The sequence below is a fragment of the Leishmania panamensis genome (assembly GCF_000755165.1).
Source record: "Leishmania panamensis strain MHOM/PA/94/PSC-1 chromosome 30 sequence".
NCBI classification, from domain to species: domain Eukaryota; phylum Euglenozoa; class Kinetoplastea; order Trypanosomatida; family Trypanosomatidae; genus Leishmania; species Leishmania panamensis.
The window spans coordinates 332,857-352,323 of NC_025877.1; the positions used below are offsets into that span (position 1 = coordinate 332,857).

A 19,467-nucleotide genomic window follows, 5' to 3' on the forward strand; every position below is an offset into this window, starting at 1 on the left:
CCCGCGGGTGGGCCTGTTGCAGGCCGGAGGGTGGGTGGAGTGGTGTTTGACCGCATGTGCTGTGTATGGCAGAGAGTGGACATGTTGGACCAATCAAAAAATGAAGTCATGCCGAGGCGTATCTCTGTGGGCGCCCTGGCTGCTGAATGGTCTTGTTCTTAGTGGCGTGCGCTGTACTCCACATGCCCCTTTGCGCCAATCCCTCGTTTTCTGTCTTTATTTCGGGTGCCGTCGCGACCTTCTCTTCGATCGTCGTCTTGCAGTTGGAGGGATCACACCACTGTTGTGGCCACCACCAAAGCCCTAGGGGTGTGCGCGCTGTTTCTCTCCCCCCCTTCACAGGGTGTGCCGCTGCTTCTCTCCTCTCTTCTCTTAGCTCAAACAAGAAACGGTGGGAGGAGGAGTTCGGCCTCTTTCTCTTCTCTTTTAAGCTTGTCGACATTTGCGCGCCTGACCAGCGCCCTTTCGACGTCCGTCTTGCCTACTCCAAAGCCGACGGAGAGGGCGAGGGAGCGAAGGCGGTGGCGTAGAGCCAATGATACGCCTCACGTATGCTGACTTGGGCCGCTGGAGCTCCCGTGACTTTCTGCGCAGCCGTAGCAAGAGGGCTGGTGCCGTCCACACACGCCACACCCATGGCCGGCAAGGCCGCTACAAACGTCTTTCGTCCATCACCAGCAGCATCCGTGATGGCCGTCGGCACGCCTCCAATCACATGCAGGGAGGTCTGGGTGTGAAGCTGGGCAGCGGCCTCTTTGGGCTGCGTATTCCCCGACAACACCAGCTGTCCCGCATGTCGAAGGCAGAGTTTGACTTGGAGGTGTACGGGCACCCAAACATCACCAATCCGTACCGGGAGCACCTCGACGAACACCCGGACCTCAAGAGCGTCATGATGAACGCCACTGTGGTGCTGAGGCTTGTGGTGCTTCTGCCCAAGGTGGCGCGCCGTTCGGTGCAGCGCGAGGGTGGAGATCTGCATGCTCCAGAGGAGTGGTTGGGCGTGGTGCGCGAGATTAAAGTGGCACTCAGCGCCCTGGCAGCCAACGCCAGGCAAGCGGTTGGTGTCGTTGAAGTGCATCTGGCAACGTTGGAGACTTCCGTCAGCTGTTGCTGCACACCGAGTGATGTTGCGTCAGCGCCAGCGGCCCGCAATAGGAAGGAAGCGGGGGTAGGGCCAGACCTGGAGGCCAGCGTGGCTCGGTTGTATCGCACTCACTGCTTGTTGGGAAGTCGGCTGAAGCCAGAGTCTGAAGGGACAGCACAGCATCGCCGGCCTGCCGCGTTCATGGGGATAGCACTACGCGCGCCTCCACCGATGTCCTCGTCGAACCCGCCGGGAAGCTTTGCTGTGACTGCGTCTTCGACGCCCTTTACGTCCTCGGTTCTGGCCAGTCTCACGAAGGACACTGCTGCGCCTTCCCAGATGCTACACAGGGCGTGTAGCATAGGTACTCGTACTGCTGATCGCCTCCCCTGCACATCGATGATCTCGTCTGGATCGGTGGTTGCTGATGTCTCAGAGCCTTTTAAAGGGAAGGGCATGACAATGCTGGTGCGCGAGTGTAGTGCTACCGAGCAGCCCTTACTGCGCCTGTGCATGCGTCCTAGCGTGCCTGCGGGCACATCGACGCACCGGCCCCTGAGCAAGGGTTGCTCAGGGGCGAATGCAGTAGCCGCAGCTGCTGCCGTAACGACGCGGAAGGTTCTCAGGAAGGACATTGACCTCAACAGCGAAGTCGGGGTGTGGCGGCTGGCTCAGTCTTCTCTGCCGGAGCTTCTTCGTTGGCACTACTGTGCGCAAGATCCACGCGCGCACAACAACGACGCCCTGCCTCATCACCGCCGCCCGCTGCCCGTCTTGCTTGTGGTAGACTACTCCACAATCAACAGGAAGGAATGCAGCGCAAGGACGCAGAACGCCACATCATCGAGGCCTGCTGCGACGCTCATGCCGCGACATCTCTCGCTTGAGTTGGAGTCCGCGGGGTTCAGACTGCTAGCCGAGTCGTCCTTACTTGACGTCGCCAAGTCGCTAGAGGGGTGGATGCCGACGCGGCAATGGGAGGACTACCTTCAGTCCTGTGCACACAGACAACCGCACAGCGCTTGCAAGGCAGTCCCAATCGCAGAGGCGGTGTCCCCGTAAGAAGAGGAGCGAAACGGTGACCGCCGCCTCATACGGTCTCTCAGTCTGCAGTGCGCTCCGGGCGTCGTTTGGTTCGTTCCACAGACTGTACGTGTGGAGGACCCCATGCGTATCTGCCTTGCACACTCGCGAACATGCAACTCACCAAGTATAAAACCAAAGAGGGATAAAGAGAGCCGCTGCTAGGAGCGCACGTACATACACCCACCCACACACACGCACGGACGCACGTGTGCACCCTACCGACGCCCACGTCAGCGCCTCAACCCACTTTGTCATGCACCGGCTTCTTTTTCCTTCTCCCTCTGCTGCGAAGGAGGTGCCTCTGTGTGTGTGTGTGGAAGAGAGGGGGGAAGCATAGGACGTGTGCCGCAGTGGGTTTCTTTGCCTGAGGAGCCTGGAGAGCGGGGCGTAGCGCACCTCTTAGAGACACTGTTACGGTTTACCGCCATGTAGGCGCTTTCTCTCATTGTACTCCCATCTCGATGTGCCACACCTTCTCTTCCTTTGCTTGTCTTTTCTGATTCCTTGCAGTGTGCAACTCTGCTAAGGCGTTCCCGCTGTGTGTGTGTGTGTGTGCCGAGTGTTCTTGCTGAGGGGAGGTGGGGTGCATCCATACGGAAGTCAGACCGACTGTGGACATCACCTCGCGTTCCCCCCTTTGCCACCTCGCCGCACTGTGCGCACACCGCCCCCCCTTTTTCTATTTGCTCCTCCTTCCTTTCGATTCAGAATGCACTGCGTGCGTGTCGTGCCCGTTGATCGTTGCTTTGTAGCACGGCGGGTAGCGACAGCTATGCCGACATACAAGACCACTTTGAGGTCTGTCTACCTCTCGTTGATCTCTGATGGTAGCGCGGCGCTTCAAGTTAGTCGTCGCTACGCGTCTACCTCGGCGCATGGTGCGCGGTCGTCTGCAGCTGCGAGCACATCGAAGCTGAGCTACTACCGAAACCTCGGCGTCGGCACGGACGCAACGCCGCAGGAGGTGAAGGCCGCCTACCATCAACTGGCGCTGAAGTACCACCCCGATGTGGCGGAGGAGGCACACAAGGCACATGCGGAGATGCTCTTTCGCCGTGTCTCGGAGGCATACGAGGCGCTCTCCGACCCGGTAAGGCGTCGGGCGCACGATGCCGAGCTGGGGATCCAGACACACTGCGATCAACAACCATCTGCGACAGCAGCCACCGGCGCGCCGTCTGCCGCTAACGCACAGACGGGTACAAGGGCCGGCTCTCCCGCCGGTGGCGCACAGTCGCTCTCTGCATCTGCGCGAAGACGGAAGAGCACAGCATCGACGGCCTCGTCGACGTCCTCAACAGCCTATCAGCAGCAGCATCGTCGGTATCGCAAGCCGTTTGTACGCGGTGATGCCAATCGTGTCTTTGCCGACGCGTTCGATGGAAAGACGCTGGACGAAATTCTCTTTGACGTACAGCGTCGTCGCCGTCAGGAGAAGGCCAGAAGCGCGACAGCGGCGCCACGGTGTAAGACGGACAGCGATCCCAGGGATGCAGCGTCCAATGACGTAACGAGATCGTCGTCGCCACCCCCACCTACGGAGGAAAATGGCGTTCTCGACCGCGACGCACGCCTGCGCCATGTAATGGAGACGGCCGCCGAGCTGTTTGCGCAGCGAGCGCAGCGGCAGTACGGGCACGGCATTCTTCGCCACATACGTGTTGCATCCAGTCCGCTGCCCGAAGGCCCAGCCGCTCCGCCTGAAGCGTACATGCCGTTCCGTCCGTTCGTTGGCATGCCGGCTCCTCCAGGCGTGCAGACCCCGCCGGAGCCGCGACTAGGGAAGGTGCTAAGTTCTCAAGAGGCCACCGTAGACAGCAGCGCCCCGGAGTCGCATGGTACAGCTTGGTACGAGATTCCCAAGCAGTTTCACACGCACACGTACGCCGACGGCACCCCGCAGAGTCGCGCCACGAGTTTGGCCAAGGCAACCAAGTATATCCAAGGGATGCCGCACAACATGGGTCAGCTCTACTCGTATCACCGCCCGTACTAAGAACAAAGGGTGAAAAAGAGACAGCGCGCCAGCGTATGCGTGTGGAGGTGTGGTTCTGGAGTCGAGTAGCTCCAAGGGGGGAAACCGGAGCTGCTTGGCTCGCGGCTTTTGCTTCCCTATGCGTCTGCTCATGTGCCGGTGGAGGGTGAGGCAGGAGCTGCTCGCTGTCCTGGAACAGGCTCGACATACCGAAGGCCTTTCTTATCGTTGATAGACGACGTGGGTGCGGTTGAGCAATGTCGTGCTTTACAAACAGAGAAGGTTGGAGGCGGTTATGGCCGTATCCTCACATTGATGGAAGACCCTCTCCTGTTCTCCTCGACGACTCCCTGCTCATCACTGTCGGCTGTTGGTCGGCTGCCTCGCCAACACACACACACACAGTCCAGTACAGCTGAGCAGGGGTGAAGGGGTTGTGCTCGCTGATGGATGGAGAGGAGGGCAGGGTATACGCACTATGGTGCACACTAAGTGCCCATGTGAAACTCACATTAAGCAGAGCACACCACAACAAAGGGAAAGAAAAACAGCTGAATCGGCAAGAGGGTTGATGCCGATGCGTGGAGGTGACGGAGAAGGGGCAGAGATCAAGAGGGAGGGATCGTAGAGAGAGAAGACACTTCAGCCGACCCCTCCTTTCACCCACCCACATATATGCAGTAGTGCATGCGAGGGAGTGAGGGGCCGTGAGCTGGAGGGTGGAAGGCTGACACAGTGAACGCTTCCACCTAATGTCGAAGTGTATTTTGTCTTCTTCTGCTAACTTCCCACTCTTTTGCCTCGTTGCTGCGCTCGCACATAATTCGGGTTCCCCGCACACCCCACCCACCCACCCACCCACCCACCCACACATCGGCATACACACTCACACGTAACATCATCAATGTCGAGCAATCACTGTGGATCAACATGTGAAAGAGAAAAATCCCACCACCGTCTGCGTCTCTTGTTCTTTTTCACTTTGCTCGTCTCGCTACTTACCCATTTCTAAAGTCGCGCGCAAAACAGTGCAATGCGCCGTTTTGTGTGCCTGTCAAGTGCCGCGGCTGTGTCAAGCCTTTCGGTAGCCACTGCGGTCGCTAATTCCGCGACGTTGACGGCCGTACCGGCCCGCTTTATCTATACGACGTGGGGGTCTGTGCCTTGCGAGGACTGGGCGCGCAACGAGAGCTGGCTGAAGCGCATCACTTCGCAGTCCGATTACCGCAGCTTCGAGTTTTGGCACGTGCCGCAGGCGGATGTTCCAGCGGGGCTGAGGCTGAACGCGGTCGAGCGCTACCTACTGAGCAGCTTGGAGAACGACACAGACCGCCTGTTGCACGTCTCCTGGTGCGAAGACTTCGACCCGTACTGGCACGACCGTGTAGGTTCGCTGGAGATGCTCTACAAGATCGTGTATACGAACGACTACCCGCTCTACCGCTACATCTTCGGCAACTGCACGCACAAGGTGGCAGAAAAGGAGTACATGTTGCGCAAGCTGAATTACCTCAAGAGCGTTCTCTTCTGGGCTGGTCGCACGGAGAGATGCTATACAAGCATCGTGAAGGCACGCTACTACGTACAGCGCTGCGTGTGGAATGCACTGGAGCGCGAGCGCTATCTCTGCGCCTGCGTCGAGGCCGTCGACTCCTTCGGGAAGAAAGTGCCGGAGGAGCTGCGTCAGAAGGTGATGCCCGAGCTGGAGGTGGCTCTGGTGAGCATGCGCCATTGGGTGTGGGACTGTCCGAACGGCAAGCGCACCTTTACGCGTCGCCTTGCGTAAAATCGAGTCAGCGTTGTCGGTGCTGTAGCCGAAACGTAAGGCTGAGCAGAGCGATATTGCGCGATGGCATGCAAGAGTATCCAGGGTGGCACTGCTTCACTCTCCCCTCGCTACTCCCGCCCTACACACGCTTAAGATGCATACGTGCAAGAAGAATGGTCGCGCAGATATGTGCCGTCGAGGTGCATCGTGCAGGCTTGTGCGCACATGTGTGTGCGTGCCGATGTGAAGAGGCAGTCCCCTCTCCCTTTCACCTTTTTACCCTGCTGATCTACTTAGGCCTGGCTTACGGTCTCTTCTGCTTCGTGTCGCGTGCGCGCTCGCTCACAAAGTCGCTTTCCCGTCGCGCCGTGTGTGCGTGGAGAGGAGGCACCGTAGGTTTTCTTTTACACTCGCCTCCGTTCTCTTTCACTGACTAAGCGTACACGTGTACGTGTGCGTGTGTGTGTGTGTGTGTGTGTGTGTGTGTGAGGCGAGGGGACACCGCTTCTGCGTGTCACTGAAGACGCCACTCATTCCGTTGTTTGCGTTCGTTTTCTTCCCTTACCTGTTATGCTCTTCATTAGCGTACCCCCATCCTCTGGGCTGCTCAACCGCCCTTGTAGCATATAGGCATTTATGGTGATGTGTGTGTGCGTGTGCGTGTGCGTGCGTGCCTAGAGGAGCTCGGTTACCTTTCATGTTTTGTGTTGCGCGTCTCTCTTTGTGTGGACTTCCGTGCGCGTACGTGTGATGCGCCTCAACAGCAGCGAGTCCTGGACTACCCCTATGCTGTGGTGGTCGCTCGGGTGTACTTCCTTTCCGGTACTAACACCCACACATACACACATCCACAGAAGCACAAGGGTTCAAACACTCTATTCCACCTTCTGCTCCCCTCCCTCAACCCCAAGAGAGAGCATACAGAGATGCAACGCCGCTGATTTTACCTCTGGCTCGTCTTCTCTTCTGTCGGACCTCTTGTCACATGCTCTTCGATGTCTCTCCCTTTTATGCACTTGTCCCTGTCGCCATCTTGCTACGCGTGCCCTGCCTTGCGTGAGCGTGTGTGTGCGTCCCTCTGTCTCTCTCTCTCTCTGCGTGCGTTCGATCAGCGCTCTTCTTTTCTGTGTGCGCCCTGTACCGTGTCCGTGTCACTGAAAGCTCACCGACATGTCACCATCTCGACCCTCGTTGCAGCCTTGATGTGCCCACCGTTTCGCCACTTCATCGACTTGACACGTCTTTCCCACAAGCGCGCCTCCTCGCCATGTATTCATTCCCCTTTTTCATTTTGCAAAAGTGATGAACCCTCTTGACGGGGGACACACCCCAGTGCGTCGCATCCCCAGGGTTCGATGCCTTCACTCGGTGTGTGGGGAAGCCAAGGAGCCGATCCCCTCTCTCCCTGCCAATGCCGGACCACCTCTGGTGGGGGCCGGGTTAAGTGCCTGCGGCGTGGGGGGGTGGTCGGGGCGATTTACTGCTGCTGCTGCTGCTGTCGGGGGTCAGGTTCTGGAGGGCGTGGCGTCGGAGCGACCTGCAGCCGGAGCACGGCTGCACCATTCACATGATGAGCAGCGCTTCCGCGTGACTCGAACGTATCTCATCTGGGCCTCACTGCCTACTGGTACGGGGTGCGTCCGACATCCCGAGGGGGATGCCCCAGGTGGCGACCGAGATAGTGGGCGCGGCTGCGGGGCGGAGGGTGGGTGGAGTTTGCGGCAGGGGCCGCGCTCAGACCACCGAGTCGGCGCATTGCTGTGGCGCGTGTCTACGGCTGCCTCGCACCCCGCGGGTGGGCCTGTTGCAGGCCGGAGGGTGGGTGGAGTGGTGTTTGACCGCATGTGCTGTGTATGGCAGAGAGTGGACACGTCAGTAGAAGTGAATCTCACCTGTTCTTGCTGTTTTTCCCGGATTCTTTCTGCTGCTCACCGTGCGCTTGGCATGTGCCCTCGACACCTATACCGACATACCTCGACCTTATCATATTGTCCCACCTGATGGGTGACACCCAAGAGGGTCTCGTCATCTCCCGCAGAGTCACGTCTTTTGTTCGAATACCCGCTTGTTTGTCTCTCTTTCGCTGTGTTGCTACACACGCATGCGCAAGGAGTTTACTTCGCTTCGAATGATGCCTGTGCGACAAGAGCGGGCCGAGCAGTGCGGAGAGACTGTCTATGTGTAGGCGACTGGTGTGTGTGTGTGTGTGTGTGAGCCTGGGCTGAGCAAAAGTCTCGTCGTCGCTTTATATTGCTCGCTTGAGCGATGCGGGGAGAAAGGACCGCTTTAACTGCTCCGCCTTTTCCCTCACCTCCTCTCAATCTCGTCAGTGTCTGGCCACCGCTGTGGTGCTCAGCAACACAGGTTCGGCCGTCATCCTCTATTTGGTATTCTTTATCCTCTTCTCATCACCTTCACTTTATCCTGGTGAAGCGCGTTTCCTCCGATGTCTACCGTGGACATGTACGTCGATGGGGCTGTCGCCTCCATGTGTGCCACGGTCATCTCCAACCCCTTCGACGTGATGCGAACGCGCATGCAGCTGCAGGGTGAGCTGTGCAGGCGTGGTGAGTACAAGGTTCTGTACAACAACCTGGCGCTGGGAATGGTGCGTGTGGCTCGCGAAGAGGGCTTGCGTGCACTGCAGAAGGGCCTCGCCTCGTCCGTGATGTGGCAGGTGATGCAGAACGGTATCCGAATCGGATTGTATCCTGCTGTGCGTGCCGAGGTGAGCTATGCGTGCGGGTCGGATGCCATCTACGTCTCGGTGCTCGCGGGTGCCTTGTGCGGCCTCATGGGCAGCTATTTCTCCTCACCGTTCCAGCTAGTGAAGACGCGCCTGCAATCGCAGCGCAGCACGGTTGTGACGACGCGTTGCGATGCGCTGTCGAAGGCGACGACTGGGGAGCAGTATGACTACACTGGCGTGCGTGATGCGTTCCGCAAGATCTTCAAGGCCGGTGGTCTTCGAGCACTTTGGAAGGGCTCGCACATTGCGGCCCAGCGCACGCTGGTCGGCTCTGCAGCACAGTTAGCCGCGTACGACGTGGCAAAGCCTACGATCTGCCAAAGGATGGGATGGTCCCCCTCTGACATTCGTGTGCATATCTGCGCCGCCATTTTTTCGGCCTCATGTGTCATGTGCTTCATGAACCCACTGGACGTTGTCATGACGCGCTCCTTTAATCACCGCGTTGGTGAACCCGTAGTCTACTCCTCAAACCTCGCTGTAGCGACCTGGAAGATCTACCGCGTTGAGGGCGTGCGTGGGCTGTACAAGGGCTCCATGGCGCTGTTCTCCCGCTCCGCGCCGCACAGCATTGCGACATTCGTGTCGCTGGAGTACCTGCGCAAGCTCCGGGAGCGATACACAAGCCGGTCGTACACCTCTGGGTCTACTGTGGACAAGTCGATTGGGTTTCACAGACTCCCTGATGCAAAAAGTGACAAGCATACCGCCTAGTGCACTGCGTTGGGCACTGTTCATCGGCGCGGAGTTGTCTTTGGCGTACGCGGCTGAGTCAGCTGATTGCCATTCGCTGCTGTTACTCCACCTTCTTCTCCATACGTTTTGCCGGCCATGTTGTTAGGTGCCACGTGGTTGGGCTAAGCGTAGAGGGCCAGAGGGGCAAGTGTGTCGCCTTGCCTCTCTGGCCCTCTACGCGTGCGGCGGTGGCTGTGTTGCACTGCACACCACCGTATTTGTCGCGCTCCGCACCTGCGCTGCCGTCTTTTGGGGATCCAAGGCGGCATTCGAAGTGCGACCGACACATGGGAGGAGGGGGGGACGACGAAAAAGATTCCAAAGAGACACATGTAGAGAGCGGGGCGGCTACCAGCTAGTAGTGCGGTGGCGGCTCGAGCAGCTCAGCTGTGGAGCAAATGGCCGAGGATACCAGGCCTTATTTCTTCATATATGTAAGCGAAAAAGAAGAAGAAAATGCACACATTTTTGATGGGTGATGAAAGAGAAGAGGACCGCACCCTTTAGTGCACAGCCCAGGGTCTGCCTTGCCTGAGCCTCGTGTGCGTGTGGCGGCGGCGGCAACCATGCCTGGAAAAGGCGAAGGTGGTCCATCCCGACGTTACCTGTGGAGTCTGGCCTTCTTCTCTTGCCTTGAGACCTTTTTGCATTGAGTTTTTCTTCTCTCTTGCAATGCGCACTCTCTCATTGCGTTTGTTTTTCCTCGCCACCTTGACAGTAGTCACCAGTCCGCGGCCCGGCGTTGGTTTCTCTTTCTGTATACAGCATCCCTGTACTGCACCGCTCCCTTTCTTCTCGCTAACTATTTTGCCCTCGCTCTCTTGCTGGTGCTTGTTGTGCCCCTTGCTAACACGCGCGCTCCTTTTCACTCTCGCGCAGCTCGTGGATACGGCGGAGGACATTGTGCTGCACCTACCAAAGTCGTTGCGTCAGCGCAGGACCGACGGGAGGCGGCGTTTGAATAAGCGTAGGAAAGGCGATTAATCTGTGGCTCTCGTACTGAGGCATCTCTTTATCGTTTTGCCCTCTGTTACAGCAGTGCTCCTTCGGATGCCAGTGCGGCTGCTGCTGGGTACGGGCTTGGTTCACGCCCGTCGGGTACCCCGGGGACTGTCACCGATGCTCTCCTGCTGCACCCCACACCACCTCACGGCTTCCTTATCGTCGCTGACTGAGAGGGCGCGTGCGTCGCACATTAGCTCTTTCAAGGAGTCAGGGTACTATCGGCTGGAGAACCCAAAGCGCATCAGCATCGACCCCTGCGTCTACGAGATTCGCACGATGCGCGGCAGCGGCCCGGGCGGCCAGGGCGTAGATAGCAGCAGCAACAAAGTGGAGCTGCGCGCGGACATGGAGCTCCTGTCTGAGTTTTTTGATGAGGAGCTTCTCGCCGCACTGCGGCGCAATGAGGCCGGTGGCGCTCTCACTGCTGACGGGACAACCATTCTCGTGAGTTGTCATGAACACCGTAGCGCTTTGCAGAACAAAGAGGGCTGTCTGCGCAAGTTGCAGGCGCTTCTGCACAAGGCATCTTGGGTGCCACCGGTGGAGGCCGACCCCGTTGAGCGGCCATCTTTCGTCGTCACCGAGCACAAGGGTAGACGACGCAAGAAGAGCAACATGGGCCGCATGACCCGATCCGCGCGTTGTGGGCTGTGGTGAGATAAGGCAGCTTGTAGGAGGGTGGCTGATCGAATAGTTTTGTGCTGCGTCGTGTTCGCTTGTAGGTGAGTGTGTAGTTTTTGGCAGTCTCGTTCCCCTACTGCTGCCCCATGCCTAGCCTTGCACAATGTTGCACCTGTACAGTGTTTCTCGTGTTTTCTCATGGCCGCCCTACCCCATCCCTCTCTTCTCACTCGCTCGCTCTCCCTCGCCTTGCGCCACGATGACAGACTTTATTGTCATCCTCCTCGCCTCCCCCCTCCCTCCTCACCCCCCTTGCCCCTTCCTTGATGCCCACAAGCGCCGTGAAGGCAAGGGTTGTATTGGTAACAAGGCACCATGGGCGCTGACGGCTCTCTACCCACAACGCGTGCAGCGGAGGCTGCTGCAACGCGTAGGGTCGCGCCTGCTCTTTCTCTGCTCTTTCTTCTTGTGCACTCCCTCTGTGTTCACAGCATACACCCACAGCCACAACAGTACACGCTTTAGGCAAGGCAAACAGATGCTCCTCGTCGCGCAAGACGGTCTACACACAGCACGACCTTTACTGCATTGTAGTAAGCTGTGGACTGTTTTCCCTTTTCTCCAATGCGCTTCACACTTTGGCAGAGTGCTCCGCCGCCACGTTTGTGAGTGGTGCTGCTCCACTTTTTCTATTATTTCCGCTTCCTCCTCACCTTCTCTTCTCCCTCTCCAGCTTCTCCATTCCCTCTTCGTGTCGTTTCCACGTGGATGCCTCTTCCCCGTACCATCACCTCCGCGCCAGTCCTTCGTGGCCCGTTCACCCCCATTTTCTCCCGCTTTTCGCCTCGTTCACCCTGTGGCCAAAATGCTGCGCAGGATCGCTCTATCGAACGGCGCTGCTGCTTCTGCTGCTGTTGTGCCTCTCGCCGACTCTCTCTCTCTGCGCTGGTGCAGCAGCTTGACAAGTGACCAGCTCAGCGCAGCTGGCGCTGGCATGTTCACTTCTAGGATCGAAAAGACGCTTCGCGAGAAGGTGTTTTCAGAGGACTTTGCTGTCATGAAGACCGTCACGCCGAAGGAGGCCGAGCTACTGAAGAAGTGGCGCGCTGGTGACGGCACGCCGGAGCAGTCCTCGCACCAACGGAAGTCTTCCGGTACGGCTGACCCATCTGATGTAGAGCCGCAGGTTGCAGAGGGCGCTCGGACTGTGACGGTGTCGAACGGGCAGACGTTCCACGACTCCCGTTCTGTCAACCCCAATGAGAGTGTAGAGAGCAAGCGCCGTCGGCTCATTTACCAGTCGCGGTACCGCGGTATGGTGGAGATGGACCTCATCTTTGGCCACTTTGCCCGGTGTAAGCTGGAAACCCTCGACGCCGCCATGCTGAACGAGTACGACATTCTCCTGAAGCAGCTGGACAGTGAGCTGTTTTGCTGGCTGGTCATGGGCGTGGATGCACCAGAGGAGGTGTCGAAGCTGCGCTGCTTTGATGAGCTGCGTCGCTTCATCAATGAGGAGCGTGCAGAGCTGCTGGTGCTCAACTGAGCAGCGCGGGAGAGGCATCCTCACCTCCCTTATGAGGGTGACAGTCCTCCTTTACTTATGGCGGCTGGCTCTTCTAGGATAAGAAGGGCGTCCACGCGTCGTTTGGCAGCTCTTGTGGAGCTGCCACCCCCCTCCTCCTTCCTCGGCCGCCCCTCTCGCCTCCGTCTCTTTCTTCTTGTCAAATCCGCTATCCTTTGCGTTCATCCGCGTGCGAGCACGACATCTGCTGACGGTGTTTACCGTTCTTTAGTGTCTTCTCACTCGTTACCTTCCTCGTTCGCGCTCTCTTTCCTCTCTTTCCCTGTTTTGCAATTGTGTGTGTGTCTCTCTCGCGATGGGCATGGATTGTGGCGCTACGCTCAAATGAAGAAGCTGCTGGGAACACAGTGAGACATGCGAAACCCCCTTTGACGTTGCCTTCTTCCCCTAGCCTACCCTTCTCCTCCCCTGCTGTCATCTTTGAGCAGGAGTAGTCACGCCAATGCGCGGGGTTCAGAGAGACGGAGACACAGGGGACTGCTAAGCACCCCTTTTCCCTGGCAATCCTCTGCTGGGGGAGGGGGGAACCCTCGCCCTTCTCATCTCTGTTTCTTTCTTGGTTGCCACACTTCTGTTGCTGCTTGAAACGGCGCCTTTATTGTGTGAGCGCCATCCTCTTCCTCACTCGCTGTCTGCACCGCTTTCCGCGACTCGACGGAGAAGTGAATGAGCCTGCTGCAACAGCAGTTTGCGGCCCCCCATCTGCACTGTTCCTTTCCTGGACCAAGCTGTCGCGAAGGGGCCGTCGACTAGCACCCCAGGGAGGAGCTCGCACAGGCCAATGCCACCCGATGAGGGGGGCAGAGCTCGCCCCCTCGGTTGTGTTCGGCGGCCGATGGGTACGCTGCCCCCGTAGTCGCGGAGGATCTGTTGCAACTGCAGCGTATTGTTTGTGGGTTTCTCATCAGGCGACAGTGCGAGCAGAGGTTCTAGGAGCGACAAGAGAAGCCCCTTGATCTTCATAAGGGGGTGCTTCTGCGAACGCCGGTGCTGTCGCCAAGTGCGACACCGGTGAAAGAGAGTGTCGTGGTCGATAGGTTTGCGGTTGGTGGTGCTGCTGCCGTACTGAGCATCAACACGGACCAGAGGTCGACCTCCTCGTACGAGATGAGTGATCGGACCCATTTTACGGCCCCGCTGCTGCCGGCCACCTCAGCGCGGTGTCAGAGCTCAGCACCCGCCCTGTGGGGAGGCCGCGAGCCTGCAGTCCCCCCTCGGGCACGGCTGCGGGCTCGTGGTGTGCGGAGGTGACTTGTGGTTGTGATGACGTTTGCCCCGGCGCACCCCGAATCGTGTGGACGGCTCAGCACGCATGCGCACCCGCGCACCGCCTCTCTGCTTGTGCTGCGCTGCGGTGAGGTCGAGCGTAAGCCTGTGCCTCGCCTGCGCTGCGTGCAGTGGGATTAGAATGGGCTGGACGGCGCCCAAGGGTGCTGACCGGCCCGGCTCCTTGGCATAGCCGCAATGCAGCCCAAAGGTCGGTGTGATCTATGGCTGTGTAGGCGTTTAGCAGTTGACTTGTTCGTGGGGGGAGGGACACGTCAACTGCTCAGCATAAGGGCATGCCGCCATGTTCCTGAGCGACGGAGTTCGAAGTCAGTCGCCTTACGGTGCGTTGTGTATATGCGAATCTGCGCTCGAGCAGAGTCTGCCTGCCATTTCGCCTTCTTCTTGCTCGCGTAGTTCGTACACTGTCACCGGCACATTCATGTGAGCGTACTGGCCGAGGCGCAAGCCATAGAACGCGGCGGTGGCAGCGAGGTGGCAGTGTGCCATCTACGCAGATGCACATGTGTCTCTTGTAGATGCCCACTGGCGGACTGCTTCTCCTTTGTGGAAAAAATAACGAACTCCTTCGTATTTGAGGGAGAGAACAGAGAGGGAGGGGCGTGCAGTGATACTCTCTAGCAGCAGCGCAGTCAACAGGCGTTGTGTCCGTGCCAATGCTTCATCATTCCCCCCGCCATTCATTCATACTCGTGCCACTACCACACGGTGTGACGCGAGCGGAGGAGATGGACAAGTGTAGGAGAAGGCAGTTTGCAACAGTCCCCCCCCTCTCTTCCCTCGGCAAAGACATTCCTGCGTTGATATCTCGATACACGATGTTCACGCACTCTCACCCAGACACGCACCGTTCTCCACTCTTGGCTACCTCCCCTTCTTTATTTCTCCTCCCTCCATGCCTCACAACCTACTCCTTACAACTCCCCGTACCCATAATACCTTCCCTCCACGTCTCTCACTGCTGTTGTTGCTGCTCTTACCATTGCCACCACCTCCCTCTCAGTGCACTTGTTTTCACCTTGCTAAGCCTTTGAGTTCCTTTGATTTTGCACCACACCTCTGCTTCAGCTCCTCGACTACGTTGGTCAGGCAGACCGAAGCGCTAGAGGGTCAGAGAGAGGGGAGGGCGGTCTAGCTTGGCAGTACTGTACGGCGCAGACCCCCCCTCCTCACACAAGCGCAACGCTGGGATTAAAATTTTTTTTCTTTTTTTGCCGTCACCTCATACACGTTCCCATCAAGTCTCTATACACACATACGCACACGAGTACTCAAGTAAAAGGCAAACGTTCACTTACTACGCAGGCGATCTGCTCATCACCGTCTTCTCACTACCGCCGTTGCTGCGCTCGCCCCCCCTCCCCGGTCAACAAAACGACGCGGTCTACGACGACGAAATAAGGTGGAGGGGCAGCGAGGCTGATACTGCGAAGAGCGTTTCAGTACGGCCAAGAGTACGTTTCTCTCGACCCACTTGCACACAAGACACCTCTCTACCTAGAACTGAACATGCGACGAGCGTGAGCGGGTGTAGAGATCACAGCAGCGGCACCGTAACCCCCTCCCTCTCACTGACGGACGGAAAACCCCTCCACCGTCTTCCGCTTCAACCTCGCATTCCGCCCGGCGACAGCCTCCTGTTCTTTCACTTCGCAGCACCACTGCCATCACGTCCGCCGACAAAAGTTGAGGTCACGCAAAGGGGACGCTTCTGTCTCCATTCTTCCAGGTGGCTGCGGCGCTTTAGCGGACTTCATGCTACCCCCAACGGCGTTTCTCAAGGAGCAACCACTGCACAACTCTCCGGCGAATGGCTCCTCGCTGCACACGGAAATAAAGTCGTCGGCGGCGACCGCGGTGGCCACCAGTTCTACTAATGCTGCTTCAGGCGGCGCAACGAAAGATTCGCCGCCGGAGGTAGTGAACACCTCCAGCATTGGCTGCAGCAGCGGTGGCCCTCTTCCGAGTACTGGTTGCGTGCGCTGGTGCATGAATGTTGCATTGCAGTCCTTTTCCGGTGAGCCATGGGCAGTGACGCTGCAACCGACTGCCGAGGACGACGCCGTGCTCAATAGATCGTTCCAGGGCAGCTTCGCCGACCCCACTATCACCCCGCCCTCCTTGACGAGCGCGGCTGCCAACAGCACCTGCCAGCAACTTCTGCAGAAACAGGGGTTGCCTAATGGAACAGCGCATGGAGGCGGCAGCGGTGGTGCTTCTCCGGCGCACAGTTTCATGGGCACGCATATGAAGCCCTTTACTCTGCGCAGTGGATTGCGGCTCGTGGCGATTGACTATAGCGATCCTCAGCCACAGTACCCCGGTGGCCCGGTGGTAGACGCAACTGCCTTCGGCTACGATCCATTGAGCGAAGACAGCACCGCGCTGCATCAGTGCGTCTCGGCTGTGAACAGCCCGCCAGTGACGTACGGCGTCGACGATCTGCTGGGTCGCATTACCAATGTGGAGTTCATTGCTGAGCAGGGCAGTCCAGAAGAGACTGCAGCCGGAGTACCGATACACTACAGGCTGGCGTCCTCACTGGAGCCGATGTTGAATGCTACGCTGAACCCAGCCATCACCGCTGTTGTGGACCACTGCGTCAGCTCGATCGTGCTTGTGTACGGCACAACACAGGAGATGAAGCAAATGGGCCTGATTGGCACCCCAGAGAAGTGCGGGTTGCTACCGCATGGGATTCGAACGTTCATGGAGCGCTTACTCGAGCGCAAGGAGCACCAGCTGTCAAAGGCGGCGAGCTCAAATAGCAGCCCAAAGTCGACTAATGATCGGGCTGCGGCGACGTCCGACAGCCATAGCGCCAACGTCTCGTCCTCGCTCCCACCGCACGCGGCAGGGACCGTGCCACCGACGAGCGATGGTGCAGAAGACACTGTCTCAGGTAGCGACCGCACTGAGGGTGTGAGCAGACGCTCTGCCACCCCGCAGTCACACAGCTTTGTTTTTCCGTCTATGGGCTCCCGATACCACCGCTTTGTGCGGATGGAGGCCACCTTCATAGCCTTCGACTCGACCAGCGTAGTGGACTTGCTGGATCTATCGAACAAGCATGTTGAGCTCGTGCTGAAACTTGCGCCTCCGCCGACACCATCTGCGTTCGAGGAGAAGACAGGCGATGTGAACTCAGCGACCAATTCGTCTGCTACAACGGACTCGTTCGTGCTTAACGCGCAAGCGATGCCCGCTGAGAACGCGAACGACGCTCTCTCTGCGCTCGACGTCGGCCTGGAGAACCTCACACGGGCGTTGGAGCTGGCTCTTCTGCAGTCGGAGTCGGGCTCGTCCTTGCTCTTTTCGCTAACTGCCTTTACAGACACGTGCCGATGCGCGACGATGCACGTGCTGTGTCTTGCCGAAGACCCGGCAGCGCAGACTTGGCTGGTATCAACGGTGCAGGCTCGCAGTCAGGCGATTTCGCTCGGCGAGGAGCAGAGCTGGGCGTCCATTCAGAACACGCCGATGCCCCCACCGCTGCACCATCACGCTGCGACGATGCTCGTTCCAGCGCTTTGCTTTGGCAACATATTTGCCTCCGTTCTCATATGCGTCTACAACTCTATCACAGCGCTTAGTCGGCTGAACCGCGACTTGACCTTCGCTGTGGCTGGATACTGCATGCGCACCATCCCGCGCGTGACGCTGGCGAGCTCGCGGTGCGGGTTGAAGAAGCTACCGCCGAGCTGGGAGGAATACTTCACGAGCGACGGCCGACGCTATTTCATCGACACCACTACGCAGACGACCACCTGGGATGACCCGCGCTTTACCTATGCGCATCGCTCGTCTCGCTCTAGTGACTCGGCGGGCAACAACTTAGGGAGAGGCAGCACTGGCAGCAGCAGCGGCAGGTCGAGTCGTGGAAGTAACTACCATAACCGACCTAGCCGAATCGGCCTCGGCTCAGGCGACAAGGATTTCTTGATGTGCCGCCTTCAGCAAGAGATGCACGGCGGTAGCGCTAGTGCTATGGACAGCAGCGGCACTACTCCGGAGCCTGCAAAGGGTGCGGGGCAGCCTCCTACGCTAGGCGCTCCCGCTTCAGACGAGGGTCCGATTGAAATCAGCATCGTGGTCGTGGACACCATGTGCCGACCGCGCGTACTGATGAGCTCGCATGACCCGCAGTTTGCCTTACAGTATCGCGAGCAGGAGGAGATGCTGCGTGCGAAGCGACGAGAGCTTGAGGAGGCGACGGAAGAGCTACGGCGGATGGTGGAGTCGAAGGCGAAGGCGGCAGCTGTGTTAGCCGAGACCGGGAGGGCTGCACAGGAGACTGGGCAGGCAATCGTGCCGGTTACTGAAAAGTCGAGCGAAGTCGCGCAGCCCGCTGCCGATCGGGCTGCTCCGAAGGAGGCCACGGACGTTGCCCACTCCCCTTCCACGCCAAGGACGAGGGTAATTGGGCTGAACGACGTTGATGACGAGGAGGTATCGGCTCTGTGCCGCAGCAACTCAGTCAACATCGACCATTTTATGTTTGAGGACGAGAGCGGTAAGAGCGGCAAGGATGACGAGCCGGGCGGCACCGAGCGGATTTCAGCACCCGCGATTGCTTCCAGGCAGGCTTCGGGTATTATTGCGTTTGCTTCTGACGCGGACGGCGGCGATGGGGCCGTGAAGCAGCAAAGCTGCAACTACTCTAACTCTGAGGCGCGTTTCTACGCCAGGGTGCTGCAGGATCAGGCTGTCGACGCCGCCGAGATGAATGTGCCGAGCACCGTGTCATCTAGGGTCGCCTCCGTGACGGCGTCATCCGTGATCAGGAGTGCTGCCGCGCCAGAGAACAGTCGCAGCATCGCGACTGCGGGATCTGATGAGCGCAGCACCAGCGGCTGTAGCGATGCTCCGACAGAGGTACAAGATTTAGAGTCGCTGGTTGACGAGTTTACCGACTTTTACCGAAGAGCTTTTGAGCTTCAGAAGCGCGTGATCGAGCTCGAAGTAGAGTTGAAGAGGCGGAAGTCGACTGAACGCTCGCCGTCGCCGTCGTCGTTGCCAGCAGCAACCACTACCTCAGACGTTGGTGTACCTGAGTTGGTGCGGGATATGCTGAAGGAGGTGGAGGTGTCGCCGTCAGCTGAGGTGCGAGCCGCTCTTACGCCGGTACTGACAAGCGCCGCGTCCACCTCGTCGGCAGCGGCTACAGCTTCGGTGGTGCTCCAGGCGTTTCACGAAGCTCTACGGCTTGCAGCGCAGACCACCCATGCGTGAGGAATGACGATCTCCGCTCCAATAAACGAAAAAGGTAACCCAGCGGGCGATGGCGAGGGCGAGGTTAGAGGGAGGGGTGGATGTGTGCACTGCTCTGTGCGTGTGTAGCTCACGCCCCCCTGCCTCCCCTCACATCTCTGTCTTCCCAGCCTGTACCTCTTCTACTTCTTTTTTTTTGGTCTGATTTTTTCGTTTCAAATTCTGCCGCCTCTTTCTCTGTCTTGTGGGCAACGCTGGACGACGGTGTTGTTGTTGTTGTTGTCGCCTTTTCCTGTCACACACCCACGCACACACAGTAGCGTACATGTATGTACGTGTCTGCCCTTGTATTTGGAGG

The 19,467-nt window shown here is 58.6% G+C and overlaps 7 protein-coding genes and 1 pseudogene across 7 annotated transcripts, besides 3 other annotated features; all 8 read left to right on the top strand.

Annotated features, from left to right (window-relative positions):
* Positions 1 to 88: part of a repeat region that runs on past the window's edge.
* A 447-nt stretch (positions 89 to 535) lies between these two features.
* Positions 536 to 2,149, top strand: LPMP_301070 (hypothetical protein; the record flags this gene model as incomplete). The annotated part of the gene is made up of 1 exon (XM_010702838.1): positions 536 to 2,149. The coding sequence occupies one exon, from the start codon at positions 536 to 538 to the stop codon at positions 2,147 to 2,149; it is 1,614 nt and encodes a 537-aa protein (XP_010701140.1).
* A 1,066-nt stretch (positions 2,150 to 3,215) lies between these two features.
* On the top strand, positions 3,216 to 4,169 carry LPMP_301080 (DNAj-like protein; the record flags this gene model as incomplete). Its single annotated transcript, XM_010702839.1, has 1 exon — positions 3,216 to 4,169. The coding sequence occupies one exon, from the start codon at positions 3,216 to 3,218 to the stop codon at positions 4,167 to 4,169; it is 954 nt and encodes a 317-aa protein (XP_010701141.1).
* A 1,012-nt stretch (positions 4,170 to 5,181) lies between these two features.
* LPMP_301090 (hypothetical protein) lies at positions 5,182 to 5,934 on the top strand (the record flags this gene model as incomplete). Its single annotated transcript, XM_010702840.1, has 1 exon — positions 5,182 to 5,934. The coding sequence occupies one exon, from the start codon at positions 5,182 to 5,184 to the stop codon at positions 5,932 to 5,934; it is 753 nt and encodes a 250-aa protein (XP_010701142.1).
* A 1,289-nt stretch (positions 5,935 to 7,223) lies between these two features.
* Positions 7,224 to 7,792: a repeat region.
* Positions 7,793 to 8,362: 570 nt separating this feature from the next.
* On the top strand, positions 8,363 to 9,379 carry LPMP_301100 (mitochondrial carrier protein-like protein; the record flags this gene model as incomplete). The annotated part of the gene is made up of 1 exon (XM_010702841.1): positions 8,363 to 9,379. One exon carries the CDS (start codon positions 8,363 to 8,365, stop codon positions 9,377 to 9,379), a length of 1,017 nt encoding a protein of 338 aa, XP_010701143.1.
* Positions 9,380 to 10,450: 1,071 nt separating this feature from the next.
* Positions 10,451 to 11,062, top strand: LPMP_301110 (peptide chain release factor, putative; the record flags this gene model as incomplete). The annotated part of the gene is made up of 1 exon (XM_010702842.1): positions 10,451 to 11,062. One exon carries the CDS (start codon positions 10,451 to 10,453, stop codon positions 11,060 to 11,062), a length of 612 nt encoding a protein of 203 aa, XP_010701144.1.
* An 829-nt stretch (positions 11,063 to 11,891) lies between these two features.
* LPMP_301120 (succinate dehydrogenase component, putative) lies at positions 11,892 to 12,572 on the top strand (the record flags this gene model as incomplete). Its single annotated transcript, XM_010702843.1, has 1 exon — positions 11,892 to 12,572. One exon carries the CDS (start codon positions 11,892 to 11,894, stop codon positions 12,570 to 12,572), a length of 681 nt encoding a protein of 226 aa, XP_010701145.1.
* An 830-nt stretch (positions 12,573 to 13,402) lies between these two features.
* On the top strand, positions 13,403 to 13,862 carry LPMP_301130 (annotated as a pseudogene).
* Positions 13,750 to 14,153: a repeat region.
* Positions 14,154 to 16,145: 1,992 nt separating this feature from the next.
* Positions 16,146 to 19,130, top strand: LPMP_301140 (hypothetical protein; the record flags this gene model as incomplete). Its single annotated transcript, XM_010702844.1, has 1 exon — positions 16,146 to 19,130. One exon carries the CDS (start codon positions 16,146 to 16,148, stop codon positions 19,128 to 19,130), a length of 2,985 nt encoding a protein of 994 aa, XP_010701146.1.
* Between the last annotated feature and the right edge of the window lie 337 nt (positions 19,131 to 19,467).